We start from the raw sequence: 15408 nt of genomic DNA, 5'->3' as shown, positions 1-15408 counted from the left end.
GGCTAATCCCGAGGCTGGAATAGCCGCCCGACAGTTTAGCGAGTGGCTTTGTGGGGCTGAAGTGTGTTTGTGGGGCTCCGAGGTAGATGCACGCTTTAGCAGTGAAGAGACAGGAAAGCTGGAGGACGAGCGAGGAGGTCGTTCACCATGGTTACTGCAATTTTCCTTCCTTTAGTTCTGCTGAGAGGAGCCTTTTTCTCTGCCCTGCGCTGACTGCAGGAACAGAATTCACACAAATTGCATCCTCCACTTTGTTCGCCGCTCATTGGACTCCGCCTGCTTTTGGCTTTGCCTCTGTAGTTTTGCTCCTTCATGATAGCGGATGCTGCCTGAATGAAGCCTTAATGTCTCCTCCCAGAGCTTCAAAATACTTCAAAGGTAGCGATGATGGGGGGGGACTTTTATCCTCTAATTGGAGATGAAAACATTATTTAGATGCACGGTTTCAATTGTGAGCTCCCGTGCTCCAGCCACAGACTCTTGTTAAATGAAGGCCAGTGTTAGTTTAACCTTCAGGGATGAATCTCATCTTACATTATGCAAAGATAGAAAGTCACTATGTCTCAATGCAAAATTGAAATTGCCTTATTTTGTGCTCCTATTGCTTTTTTACTTTGAATTTAGATTGTTTACTGGTTTTAACTCGTAGTATTTCTACTTCTAATGCACGTGCAAACATGTGGCACAACAAATACAAGACAAGAGCCTGAAGGTCTTTGCATCTGAGAGCAAGTAAAGAATAAACCAAAGACGAACCAATTTGCAATTTTGTACATTGATCTGGAGATTGACAGATATATTTGCATAAATATTTCCATCCAAACAAAGCTTCTTCACTTTTTAACCCTTTGGTTTGTCCTCTCTCTTTGATGGACTCTCGCTGAAAGTCAAAAATAAACCGCCCCCGTGCTCGTCTGCGTCCCGACTCGTCCTGACCTCTGCAGTCATTAATCGACAATGAGGTTTAAAATGCTATTCCTTGTTCGGACTTTTCAATAAACACACCGCCGGAAAGCAGACACCTCGGCTATTATGCTCCTGTAAACGATAAGGCCACAGTCACAATGAGCGCTTCTCTCTGGAGAGGATCCAGCATGTCTCACTCACACACACACACACAAACACACACACACAAACACGTTCACTGTTGTGGATGCAACTAATCTGGCAGTAAATAAAAAACTACTTTTCAAGAAAAGATGTACAAAGTCAGCACCTGCGTATTTTAAAGGCCGTCATTGTCGTGTGTGTGTGTGTGTGTGTGTGTGTGTGTGTGTTTTGTTTCATCTTTGCATTTGTTTCATCCACTTCTTTTCCTGGTCTTTGATCAACTACTTTCATTTACATGACTAAACAAGCACCTGACCTCATTTGTATTGGAGAACATGCCGCTCGGTGTTCCATGTATTCAGCTTATTCTGTGAAAATGAATAATTCAGAATGTCCACATGCAAGATGCACTTGTGGATCTTCACATAAATGTTACACAAAAGTTATTTCTAGTTATTTTATGACAGATATAACAACTATAACAACTACTAGATATAAACTATTTTAGTTATTTCCATAGAAAGTTCAGAAAATCTGGTTTAATCCATAAAACCTAACCAGGTCTGAAGTTTCATGCATCATCTCCATCCTGCAGAGGTTTGAGTCGTCATCTGAAATAATTAACGTCCACGTCTCTCATCACTTTCTGGACGTGTGCTCTGTGGCGAAGGTGAGCGCGCTAACGTTTAGCTCAGTTAAATCTAGGGCACGGCACCTCTCATTAATATGGATTTGTCCGTCTGCCCTGTGTAATTTAATGATGACAGGTGATATGGCAGCAGAGATGTGAACTGACGTCAGGCTCGGCTCGTCTGCGGAGGCCTCGGCGGTATTCTCTGCTTAACTGCGGTTTGACTGCACGTCTGGTAGCAGGGAGGAGGAGTGATTAAACTCCCCGTGTGGCAGCTGAGATACACGCCATCCATCCGGCAGCAGCACTCGGGGCTCCTGATGGAGAGGTGGATTGATCGGCAGATAGAAAAACAGACACGCGGCTCATGACGCTGCTTGTTCAAGGTCACAGCACTTGCTTCACTCTCAGCTTTAAGAGAAGGATGAAGTGAGAAGGCCGTCCAGGCAGGAAACCAGGGGACAAAGTGGTCACGGGGCCCCTGGGACAAAGTGTAAAGTGACTGTTAATGTTTGTTGTTGGAAACCAAAGAGACGTCAAATGATCACAAAAATACTACAGAGAGAAAAAATACGCAGATATCATATATAGTCATAATATCATCCCTGGATGGTTCGTCCCTTTCTCCAGACCTGATGTAAAATGTATTGGGTTCTTTCTTGGCCCAGCTCCCATCCTTCCACCAAGTGTCATTAAGTCCCGAACATCCACTCACCTCAGTGTCTTGTTCTATCTTTAAGGTCTTAACTGGATCCTTCAGGAAGTGGCTTCTTCCAGCTTCCTGCTGTTTAGCTCAGTGCCACAGAAACACAAAGTATGTGCAGAGGCAATCCAGCCGTGTGTGGGGGGGGGATAATAGCATGGTGACAGAACGGCTCCCTGTTTGGTGATTTGAGCTCAGGAGCAAGAATATTCTGTCTGTTTCCACTCAGCACATTTAGTCTCGGCTGGATTGCACGAGAATCCGTCCGTCCTGCGCTGAGACAACACTCATTTTCTATCCAGTGCCATTATGTCGTGTGATTCTTCAAAACCATACAAGCACAGAGTGAGTAAACATCCTGCCTCCGCTAACCTCCCTGGGAAAATAAATATCGCATTATGGCGCCTCGTGCTGCGCTCTGTCATTTTAAACGGGTTGAAAAACGTTACAGTCGTATGAAGTTATTTATTTTTGACCCTTTTCTGATATGTGCTGCACATTTTCTTTAGTAAACTCGCCGCAGGGGAGCGATTCTCATCCTCCACTGCGCATCTGTTGCCTAATTAAGCTTTCATTATACAAGTGTGGGGAATTAGTGTAATTATAGCACATCAGGAGTTATGATGGAAATATTCCTGCCTTGAACAAAATGTTTTTTGATCGTCTAAAGATGTTGACATGGGAAAAGATGGATGCATGTGTGTTTACAAACAGCGCTCATGTGCAGAATCTACAATTTCTGTTCACTTCCACCCTTTCTTTTGCCGTGACTGGCATCTGAATGGTTTTTCCCCCCCTATAGCTGTGGCATCTCCCGAAGAAAGGCCCAAATTACTGGTTATTTGTGTTGCCGTGGCAACCTACTGGGTAATTTTCTGCAATTTTCCAGGAGGGACCGCTATTGATGCCGTTGATGGTGGAGTCCGTATCTAAATGCAGTCTGCCACCAGAAAACACAAAGAATGAAATGTTTCTTGCTGTGTGAAGTGGAAATGCTGATTTTTACCTGAATGTGTTGCGTCTCTGTTTTGAAACGTTTGGCTTTAAAAAAGTGTGTGTAATTTATGGTGCAAACCTGAAAACATAAGAGGATGCAGTTGCTTTGATGGTTTGTGAGTCTTTAATATTTACCCCTGTCATCACAGCACAGATTAAAACCTCCTCACAAACTGTACATTCTCTCCACGGGCACCGTTTCTACCTCCCACTAAGCTGCCTGAGAAAGATAAGCCGCTGAAGATCGACAGAATTACTCTGAGCGTCTCTTTTCTCACTGTGAAATCTCACCATCAATACATCTTCATCCTGTGGAGCTCTGCGCATCTAAGATGTCCCAGATTTCAGCAGATTGTATAAACTGAGCTATAAGTGCTGACTCATGCTGAGGTTTTTCGCTCATTGTCCTCCTCTTTGTTTTTTTTGCAGCTTTGCAATGGCGGCTCAGTGACGGATCTGGCCAAAGGCATGCTGAGGAGAGGGGACAGAATGGACGAAGCCATTATTGCCTACATCCTGCACGAGGCCCTCATGGTAAATCTGGCTTTTTGCTGGAAGGGGGGGGACAATGGCGAGTTGAGCAGAACGACCCCCAGCTCCTTGAATTAATCGCTTCAACAGAGAGTGGATCATTTCTGCAGACAGGTGTTAACTGTTGACTCCTTCTGGTCCACAGGGTCTCCAGCACCTGCACGTCAACAAGACCATTCACCGCGACGTCAAGGGCAACAACATCCTGCTGACGACGCATGCAGGGGTCAAACTTGTGGATTTTGGTACGTAACAGGTCTTGTTCATAGACTGTATAAAGATGGCGCCCCGATAGTGAAGCCAAAGCGTCTCGATCGCCCCCTGGTGGCTGGCTGCAGTATCAGTCGTAAACTCCTCCATGGAACTTATCGGCTTCACACTTGACATCTGTGTTGTTAAAGGCCCAATGTTAATTAGCTTTCGTAGCAGTGGAGGCTAAATGAAAGTGACGTTGCTGATCATGACAACATCAATGATTCTCCAGTTCCGGGTTCTGCGTCAAGCTTCATCTCACTTTGACTTCTTTGAAATGCTTTGAAACTTTTCCACCCGCCTCTCCTCTCTTCCTCATTAGCTCGGCCCAACTGGTCGAGGCAGATGGCGAAGGGAGAGAGGGAGAAATTTCTCTCCACAGTTGCTGGAGTGCTTCATCGTTGTGGGAACTGTTGGGTTTCTCTCTCTGATTTTAATATGTACAGTATGTTGTGATTTCACGCTACACAATTTAATTGAACTGAATAAACAGATGAACAGCTCTTTGTCCAGCCGCAGGTCTTTACTTTGCCGTAGCTCAGTCACTTTTACAGTTTGAGAAACAAAACTGCAAAAGCATCACGACAGGAATCGTTTTGCCAAAGACAAACATTAACCCCCTCTGGCTTTTTTTGTACCATCCTCATCCAATCAGTGGAAACCATGTTTGGCTCTATTTAACAGAAGAGGGTCAAACACATTACCTTCAGCCGCTTGCCAAATAAATTGTGCCACTAATTAGTTTCCTTGAGGTCGGGCAACATTTACACAACCCAACAAGGTTATACTTTTTCCATTACACCCTATCTTTTCCATTATGTAGCACACAGCTTATTAGATATTGTTGCTATTCACTCTGCGTTTGCCCTGATTTGCTTTTGGCTTTTCTTAACCAAATGAAGCTTTCGCGGCGGCACACCATAGTTCCTGGATCGAAGGCAAAGTGGTTGTGACTATTTCCAGGGAGTGACTCACCCCAGTTTTCCTCAGGGGCTGAAAAAAAAGCAGCTGCCTGTTTTCATTACAAATAAAATCCCCACTCAACACGTGCGTAGGTTTGTATTTATTCTGCTAATTGTGGGCTTCTCTTAAAAGCCTTTTCCCAACCATGAAGCACAAAAGTGCACAGCTTTTACAGAGGGAGGAGGAGGAGGAACTAATGGAATCACTTAACATGTGAATGTGAAGTAGGTAATATGGAGAAGGGCCAACCTTTACCTCCAGAGGAGCCTTGTCCTCCTATACTGCGCCAGTTTTAAAAGAGGTAAAGTGTTCATCATCAGCAAAGATCTGAAGTTAGAAAACAAATGACGTCAAAAATGCAAAATGGAGATTTTGGCTTCACCTTTAGGGAGCTGTCATCGCTCTCCTCTTTATCGATGAGGCTGAACTTAGCTTTTAGCTAAGAGCACCATGCTTGCGCGGCCGCAGATTCAGTTTTGTTTCACATATTTGAGTTTTGCAAGAAAAGAAAGTCACTGTGACAGTGACACTGAGTAAACATCTTGTCATTCTCCTAAAATGAAGGTGGCAGCAAACTGAGCAGATAAGATGTCGACTCCAGTATTATCGCGCAAAAATTACTCTAAAATTTAGTTTTTCTTGTTTGTTAGTCTTTATCGTTACTGTCTGTTCAAATTTGTACCAGGATGTCATCAAAAAAAGCAAAGATAGCAGCAGTGTAGATATAAATACATTACGAGTACAAGAAATAAAAATGCGTAAGAGCTTGCAGAGTGACCCAGGCGCTGCGTCACGCTGACATCAATGGTTTTTCATGCGGAGGGGCGCACGCCACACCGAGCAGCTGAGGAGATCAAACCCCCGCAGTGACTCATCACTGGCGGAGAAACATAGAAACAGCAAAGAGATGGACCCAAAAAAGAGCAGTGGAAGAATGGAGGGGAGGGGGGGGGGGGGGCTGTTCGCTCACGGGTCCCTCATGAATATTGTAATTGACAGCGTTATCTCTGTGATGATTATTAAGTGTGGCCCACCAGGCTCCACTCGGGGTTAATGTAGTGGAAAGAGAGGGACTGTGAGAGCTTTAATAAGCGGCTCTTTATGTTCCTTTATCCCGACACATTGATAAACCTCATATATGTGAATTATATATACATATATTATCGCAGACGTGTGTTTTATCAGATCACCGTGGGTTTCATGTTTCTTTGTCGTGCATGTGGCTGCGTCCAAGTAAGACTGTGGGTTTGTTCTCGCTAATGCAGGTTGATGTGTTACTGTGAAGTGTGTGTGTGTGTGTGTGTGTGTGTGTGTGTGTGTGTGTGTGTGTGTGTGTGTGTGTGTGTGTGTGTGTGTGTGTGTGTGTGCGCGCGCGCGCGCGTGTGCGCGCGCGCGTGCGCGCACACGCACGCACATCCCCTCCTGCACATGATTCTAATCCCTTTAGATGTTTGGCCACACAACGGTTTTCCTCTGCATTGCTCATCCTGGCATTTCTCTCCAGCCCTGACTGTAACCATCAGAGAATCCTCACGTTATATACTGTACCGACGGCATCGACGAAAAAAACAAAACACGAACAGAATGAGCTTGTGAGAGAAACAGTTGCTTACAATCAAATAAATGCAGAAATATGTTGTTGGTGCAGCTCCACAAATGATCTCTTCATTTCCTCTCAGCTTTTATCTACTGAAACACAATTTAACATATTGCACCAACTGTACGACCATAATCCATAAACATAATGTGCCAGATAAAGACCCTCTGCAGCGGCACGCTGTGCACCAGCCGATCACCTTTTGTTTGTCAGCAGCCACTTTTGTCCGGAGGCTCTGCTTCTGTCGTGGTCGGCTGCCTCTGCAGAAGCCGCCCCGGGACACATGACCGCGTGGCTTAACACTGATTTGTCTGGACTGGACCGAAGTCACGATTGTGGGTCAGCATGTTCGTTGTCAGGCTTTAACTAACACACACACACACTGGAGGACACACTCGTTTCCTCTGCAGTCCCATTTATGCTGAATTTATCTACCTCTGACTCGACTGTCATAACATGACTTTTGTCCCTCTGGTTCTTTATGCAGATAATTCTAATATAAACCAATAAATCACAGGATATCTTGTTCGGAGAGCGAGAGAGAGAAATGTCGTCTCCAGCTGCCGCAGCCTGCTTACAGTCAAACTGTATTCAAATCTTGTTCTTGAAATGTCTGCATGGTTAAAATCACCTGTGAGTCACAAGAATTTGTAATTCAAAGCAATCTATCATTTGGATGAAAGGAGGAAAAAAGGCGGCGCAGCTTGGGTGTCTGTGTTTTGTTTTCTCTCCTTGTCACTATAGCGACAGCTCCATCAGTGCTCATAGGAGACCCTAGAACCTACTGTTTCCCTTTTCACAGATCATCACTTTGAGAAGCAAGAGAAACTCAAAGTATGTCAATGAAGTTATTGAGATACCAGAGCGAGAGGCTAAAATGTCTCCTCCGTCCCTGCAGGTGTCTCGGCCCAGCTGACAAACACCCGTCTGAGGAGGAACACCTCCGTTGGAACTCCCTTCTGGATGGCACCTGAGGTAAAGTAAAAACCGGCCTATAAACGCTCCCGCTGCCTGTTCCTTTTCCACCACATTAGCCCCGCAGCAGATCCCGACGGGGGCCACAGTTAATAATCATCAAAGAGATAACACTGTCAAATGCAATGTTGGAGAAAAAAAATAGAATGGGCAGCCTCGGTCATTCATCTGCGATCTAATCACGGCTCGCTGCACATCCACCGTCTGAAGTGCACGAGAAACCGTCCTCAGGAAAGTCCCATCTCGGTTTTTATGGGAGGTTAATGTGACTTTTCAGGTGTTGTATAAGGTGCAGAATAAAGCGAGCGGAGGTTCGAGGTTATTGCTCTTGATTGGAGGTTATTTGGCGAGAGTGTTGAAAGTTCAGTCCAGTTCCTGTGAAGGTGTAAACAAATTACACCTCTATTAAACCACATCTAAATCTGCTAGATCCAGATATTTATTTGTATCCGCTACCAAATTGCTCACAGATATCAGTATATCTACACGTATACATCTGAACCTATAGTGAAACAGCCAAATGTGAAGGAGGTTCAACAACTGCTGCTGTAGAAACAGATCCACGTCATTTATATTTCATTAAACTGACACCACAACACCTCAGAATAAACCTCAACACGTGGGGGCATCCCATAATCGCCCGTCTGCACTGATCACAATGAACCAGGAGTAAAACCTGAGGAGCCTTACACTCCTCTACACAGCCTCACTTTGTAACCATTGCACCTCTGCTAGTTTTAAATGACGATCACAATCAAAATCAACATTTTTACATGAGGTTTGCATGCTGTGCAAACTGAGTATTAGAATAAACACTGCATGACGTGTCCTGGATACTAGTATTTTAATCTCATTTGTATAAGATGCTCATGGACCGAGCTGTAAGAAAGGACGTAGCTTGTTGTGGACAGTGTTTGGTTGCAGGGCTTTTTCACGTCAGGGGTGTAAAACAAGGATCTGCAGTATTAGTTAGTTAACTGGAGAAAATACGTTTTTCATGACTTTTCAAAGAGATTCTTCAGGAGGAGACCTTCCACAGTTTTGGATTATTAGTTTTCTTACTAAAGGAGATTTGGTTATGTAACTTTCAGGTGTGGGGTAAGTTTGCGTCATATATAAGAGCTGTGTTTAATGGTTACACATTGATAATTTGGGCTAGAACACTTTCTATACTTGTGTATTTGGGTGAAACGAGCAAATTTAAAGTCGTCTTGAGGACTGATTTAGCATTTTTGTTGTGCAGAGATATGACAGAATACAGAAGGACTTCTTCTTGTTTGTCTATGAAAATGTGTCTGTGTGTATTTCAGGATGTCTTTTTGATAATGATTTCTCTACATATCTACACTTTGTATAACTACATGGCTATTGGGAATTGGTTATACAATTCATATTGATTTTAGACATTTGACAATAGAAGTGATTGTGTGTGTGTGTGTGTGTGTGTGTGTGTGTGTGTGTGTGTGTGTGTGTGTGTGTGTGTGTGTGTGTGTGTGTGTGTGTGTGGTTACGTGTGCGCATGCCACCCACTCAGAGATGATTCATGTTGTCGATTGGTACCATGTTGCCCTGAGGACACTGATGATTGATGTGTTTGAGTGTGTGTGTGTGTGTGTGTGTGTGTGTGTGTGTGTGTGTGTGTGTGTGTGTGTGTGTGTGTGTGTGTGTGTGTGTGTGTGTGTGTGTGAAAGAAATAACATAATCCAATATTAATACATAACAATACACAAATATTGACTCTTTTGCCCCGAACTTCCCAACTTTAGCTCTTGTATCAAACACTGTATAACAGGACATCACAGCTTTGATCTCATGTCCTAATCTTCCGTTGGCTTTGGGTGAAATGAAACAGACATTGTGTTAATTCTGTTTGCTCCTAAACAAATGTTCAATAAAGATTTGATGTGATAACTTGTGAAGCCATTGAGGGCAAACGGGTCGATGGATGTTGGTTGATAACTAGTTCCAGCTTTTGCACGGAGAACTATCTTTGTAATTTTCTGTTTGTACCCATTTGTGCTCCAGGTGATAGCCTGTGAGCAGCAGCTGGACTCGACCTACGATGCTCGTTGTGATGTTTGGTCGCTGGGCATCACCGGCATCGAGCTGGGAGATGGAGACCCGCCCCTCTCGGAACTCCATCCAATGAGAGCTCTTTTCAAGATACCCAGGTGAGCCTCCATCGCAGCTCTACGTCAATCAATCATCAATCAATTTCTTGATAAAATACAAAGCTTTAGAGACACAACCCTTTCTTCATCAGCAGAGGGGATGTTCATTACATCCCTCCTATAGAGAGCAATGTAAAAACAGGATAATGCATCGTGCTGCGATCCAGAAAAACATCTCCTGCCCCCAAACCCAGCGATTTGCTTTTCTATATAAACAGACAAAGTACAGTCTTTTCATTTCAAATAGCTTTTTTCTGCTCATGGAGGCTAATCCCTAATCTACTCCCCCTCCTGTCTCTGTTCCCATCCGTCCTGTGTGTGTGTGGGGGGGGGGGGGGGGGGGGGGGGGGGCTCAGAGCCCGGCCACCTTTTTCTCGTCTGAGCGTTCTGTGAAGGTGAAATGTAAATTGTTTATCTTCTCCGGATTCCAGTATGAGAGCCGCACAAGCACTTACCGACACTGTCATCTTAACGGCACAGCACTTTGTCCATCACAGCACGGAGCGCGCCTCACATGCACGCACAAACACACACAGACAGCTGTGTCATGGCTGTCGTGTGTGTTTGTTCTCGGGGTCGTGCTCCACGGGAGCCGTCACGCCGCCTTCCCAGAATCGATGTGACTGCTGCAGCCAGAGCTGCAGGCCCTCTCTGTTCACGCTCTGGGTTCAGGTCGTCAGGCAGTCGAGGAAAGAAGGAGAAAGCATCAGCAGAACGCTGAAAGCATCGACCGGCCCACACCTTGTCTGATTTGATTTAGGCCAAATAAATAGAAAAAGATCATCAAGGAGAAAAAACACCTCATATTTATGTGTTCTTTAAGTTTTCAACATCCAGATACAGTTGTTATAAACCTGAAACAGGATCATATAGAGAAATTCAATCCAGTTTAATATCCTGTTGTTCCTGCAGCACATCATGATTCATTCTTTACCACAGTCGTGCTCCTGCCATGTACCCAGAGGTTCTTATGGCGAAAAATATAAACTGTTGTTTTGACCCAGGTCTCTACTTTGTGTTTATTGTGTTCTCATGAGATTAAAAATATTCTTGACATGGTGATTTACAATAATCCAACACAGCTCTCTGATGCAGTGCCATAAAAAATGATCTTTATTAGCTGGATTAGTGAGTGTTAGCATTTTTGAATAGATGTTTCTGGTGTTATGTCAATCTGAACTGTAGTGAGGCCGATATATGCTCTGATCCTTTATTATGTGCAACAGAGAAGATTTGCCTTTGACTCGCATGTTGTACAAACTGATCTCATGATTGGACAAAGTGAGTCACAACATTTAAAGAAATAAAAGGTTCATTATCTCAGGTTTGGTGAATCTTTGCCTCCTGTTTGTCTTCCAGATAAGAAAAGCGGTTAAACAGCCACAGCAAATATCTGATGCATTTGCCGTCTTTATTTGTTGTGTGATAAAAAGGGGATTTATGAACTTCTCATTAGAACTATTTATTGCTTTCAGAGCCGACCCGGTTCATTAACAGGCAGAATTGACTTTCCCGGCCAGAAACCCTAAAACAAATTAGCTCCGTTGTTCGCCGGCTGTGACGCCTCGTTACTGGTGACCCCCTAAACAACACGTCTGTTTGAATCGATGGTGTATTTACAAACCTTAAAACCTATAAGATCTGGTCAAAACTGCACCTGATCCATTGATATTGACTTTTCAGCCATAATCGACACCACCCGGCCGCAAAAGTGAAATTGCTGTTTGTTGTTGCTGCTGCAGAAACATCAGTGGACGTGTGTTTTGGAGAGAAGAATTGTTGCCGTGTTCAGATTTCACTTCCGTCGTTCCACTCAGCCTTTTGTTCCCCCCCGGACCTGCTCCGCTGAATCCCATCTCATCTTATCATTCAATTTATCTTTTCCATTCCTTCCTTAAACAGAAATCCTCCGCCTACCCTCCACCAGCCGGAGCTCTGGTCAGACAACTTTAATGACTTCATCTGCAAGTGAGTGCGGGTGCCAGTGGGTTTGTGATGCCTCGGAATAATAAATACAGCTTCTCCACTGATAATACACAACCAGATGCTTTGAATATAAAAGACATGCATTGCATTCCTCTACTGTCTCTTCCTCAGATGTCTGATTAAGGATTTTGAGCTGAGACCAAATGTGCTCGACCTGCTGCAGCACGTGTTCATCAAACAGATTCTGGGCAGAGAGAGAATTCTGCAGAAACAATTGATTGAGCTCATTGATCTCAACCAACAAATAGGAAGCATTGAAAAAACAAGGTACAGTCCGTATTTCATGCGTTGTTTCCTTTCAGATATCTCACATTTCTACAAATACCTGTGACACTGCGGCAGTCGTGCTACCTGTCGAGCAGCACACTCGTGATACTCGAGTCCTGTGAAGTGTTCAACTGCCAAAAGAGACTCTGCCAACCTCCTCGTCAGTGGCTCTTCTTTCCTAAACTGCAGCTTAACTTTAGCAGGCAGTATAATCCAAATTACCCCCCCCTCTGCTAGAGACTTTACAAGCCCTGCCGCCCTCACAGGAAAGACAGCTCAATCCCGCCCCAGCTTCACTTGACACGTGCAGGCTGCACACCAGTTCAAATGTTGGCCCAGCTCATCCATACAGTCGTGAAATGTTAATCCTATTTCTGTCGTTCAAGCCATCACGGAAAGACAAACAGAAGCACAGACAGTAATGACAGGTAACACATGCATATATGACCTTTATGCCACATTAGGAGTAGATGATGACTCTTGTTGTAGTAGAGATGGCACATGTACTCCCAGTTGACTGAATAGTTCACTGCTGTTTGCATGCTGCCATTGTTGGAATTGTCTTGTTTCTGCGTCATTTTGTTTGTGTTTTATGTTGTATGGGTACAGAGGTTCAACTCTCATGTAGGGGGCGCTCACGAGGGAGTCAAATTTCGATATGAGTAGATTCAATTTTCACATGTTCGCAGTGAAACTCCCCACAAGATACTTTTGCAGCATTTTGTTTTCACTGGACCCTGTTTGTACTCGAGCGTGGAATATTACTATCAACGCTACCATGAGCAGTGAGCAGGTTTATTTCATGTATCCCGAGGCCAAGAGAGGATGGAGTGCTGAGTGACCTTCTTACTGATTTAACATTCATGCTATAAAGTGTTATATTTACATTTAGATCTGTATGTTTAAGTTATTTAGAATTTGTTTGAAGAGATTTGTTCTTTGCCCAAGCAAATAACATTGGCCGGAATGTGAGCTGCACCATTTTGTGCTCTGCATGCACTGAATTTGAAGCAGGATGAATTATCACATTACACACGCTGCTTATGAAGTGGCTTGGTTGTGCGTCCTGTGAGTTGCAGGCATGAACGCATCCACACTAAAAAAGGAAGCCACATGAAGACGCAGGGTGACCCGGACGAGGTGGAAGACCTCGCCACCTTAGAAGTGCTGGACGAGGTAAGAAAGCCCGAACTCAGCTTTGACCTTTCTAGAACCGAGATGATAGTCTTCCTCAGTTTCAAAGTTGAGGTTCACATATTCTATATTTTTTTTACTCTGGAAACGAAAGAGACCTTTTTGTAACAATCACATTCACTACAACGAAAAGAACATCCACGGTATCTTGTAGTTATTCGATTGGCCAATTGGCGGGAGCTGCACAGTGGCACAAATAACATCGAGAGCAATTTATCAAATGTGACATATTGAACGATACAAACAGTCTCAGTTAGCAGCGGATATTTCCACCCATCCGTCAAGATGAGTGTGAGGGAGGCAGTGCTGTCGTGCTGTTGTTGATGTACCTGTCCCGTAAGTATGAAGACGGGAGAATCAATCACTGCGTGACAGGAAGATAAAACACTGACGTCACAGGCCTCGACTTGAGCTAAAGGAGCGTTTGGTTTTAATAATGATTTTTTATGCATTTATCTCTTCTAAGTAACTTTATAGGATTGAAGCGTTTGAAAAACTGAACAAAGTTTGTGGTTTCTTTCTTCCAGAACACGGTCACCGAGCATCTTCAGAGTCGCTATGGAAGAGACCAAATCTACACATATGTGGGGGACATCCTCATCGCAGTCAATCCCTTCCATAAGATGGAGATATACAATCCTCAGGTCTGTGGATATACAACGTCGTGTGTGTTTTCTTTTACGCATGTGTGCTCGTGCATTTGGTCACTAATGCACCGAATGTAGCCGAGCGTGTCTCATTAGGGCCTGAGCAGCTCTGCAGTCGGCTGCATCCCATTTAGCCTCTACTACACACACACATACACAGAGACACTGCCTCTTCCATACCTCACTGGTTGTATTTACAATCATTATGTTTTCCTTTGCCTCAAGTTTGTGGCTGTTTTTCATTCCTCTCCTCCCAGAAGTAAAATATAATAGGACAGTTTGTACAGAGCGAATATTTCATTTGGTGTGTCGTCTAATGTAGCAACACCAATTCCTGATAACATAATCTTTTTCTTCTAAACAGTATCTACATTCTGGTGTATGTGACATTCAGGTACCTGTTCAATCATACTGTAAATAGAGATGGAGGAGGCGTCTCCACTTCCTCCCACCATCCAGAAATGAAGCTAAAATAATAATAAAAGAGTAGAGCTTTCTAAAATGAAAGAAACCATCTTTGAGGAAAAATGTATGTTGTGTTTTTTGATTTTGTTTCGTTTGGTCCATGTCCCAGCATCTAACATGGAGGAGGCAGGGCTTACGGCCTTTACTGCGGCCAGACACCAGGGGGCGCTTGCTTATCTTACCGTCAATCCTCTTCTCTTCCCAGGACACTAAGATGTACATTGGAGCCAAACGCACAGTGAACCCGCCGCACATCTACGCTGTGGCCGATATCGCCTACCAGTCCATGGTGTCATACAACACAGACCAGGTACAGCACATACACGTGTTACTTTATTATTTTAACACAGTCACTTTTACCCTAAAAATGTCTTGGTGCCAGTTGTACAAAGAAGATGAACCTTGTCTAAAGGAGTCAGTGTTATCATTACTGGTCTTATAATGATGTCTCTGACTTCCTGTGCGCAGTGTGTTGTGATCAGCGGAGAGAGCGGAGCAGGGAAAACAGAGAGTGCTCATCTGCTGGTGCAGCAGCTGACTGTTCTCGGGAAGGTGAGTTCTAATTGCTCCATAAATACATTTAATTTACACGTCGTTGTTATTTATTCTTCATGTGGAGATTTCACAGAGATTTTCCTGAGGTACAAACAATGTCAGAGTTTGAAAATCTCAGATCAAAACAATAGAGAAAAGCGTCACAGTAAATACTTTTTGAAATCTAAAAAGATGTTTATGATTTCAGGAAATCACCATTTTAAACTTTGCAGCAGCCAAATACATGGTCAAGGATTTTGAAACTTCCTATGATGAGTTTGTGTGAAGCTGCAGCTGGTGCCAGTCATGCTTTGCAACTTCCATTTCAATTTGCTTTTTTATTAGTGGAATAATAAAGAAAACCAATGGCAATGTCACTTTTGATAGGAAAAACATTAATAGAAAGGCACACTGCAGAAAAGTATCTATACCATTCTAACAAAATA

At 43.8% G+C, this 15408-nt stretch overlaps 1 protein-coding gene across 8 annotated transcripts in view; it reads left to right on the top strand.

The window, feature by feature from the left end:
• Positions 1-15408, top strand: part of myo3a (myosin IIIA) — a 38592-nt gene that overhangs the window by 5242 nt on the left and 17942 nt on the right. For 4 of the 8 annotated variants that reach the window (XM_034572923.1, XM_034572919.1, XM_034572927.1 and 1 more), the window contains 11 exons: positions 3810-3914; positions 4057-4156; positions 7622-7698; positions 9724-9869; positions 11772-11837; positions 11967-12122; positions 12509-12550; positions 13202-13298; positions 13844-13960; positions 14634-14738; positions 14897-14980. In XM_034572923.1, the coding sequence (XP_034428814.1) occupies positions 3810-3914; positions 4057-4156; positions 7622-7698; positions 9724-9869; positions 11772-11837; positions 11967-12122; positions 12509-12550; positions 13202-13298; positions 13844-13960; positions 14634-14738; positions 14897-14980 (1095 nt within the window). Of the gene's footprint in view, positions 1-3809; positions 3915-4056; positions 4157-7621; positions 7699-8646; positions 8797-9723; positions 9874-11771; positions 11838-11966; positions 12123-12508; positions 12551-13201; positions 13299-13843; positions 13961-14633; positions 14739-14896; positions 14981-15408 lie in introns of those variants that run through there. The other 4 variants (XM_034572922.1, XM_034572924.1, XM_034572925.1 and 1 more) reach the window with 3 other exon arrangements.

The sequence above is a fragment of the Hippoglossus hippoglossus genome, chromosome 20, assembly GCF_009819705.1.
Source record: "Hippoglossus hippoglossus isolate fHipHip1 chromosome 20, fHipHip1.pri, whole genome shotgun sequence".
NCBI lineage: Eukaryota > Metazoa > Chordata > Actinopteri > Pleuronectiformes > Pleuronectidae > Hippoglossus > Hippoglossus hippoglossus.
This window is presented reverse-complemented; position numbering and strand designations above follow the sequence as displayed.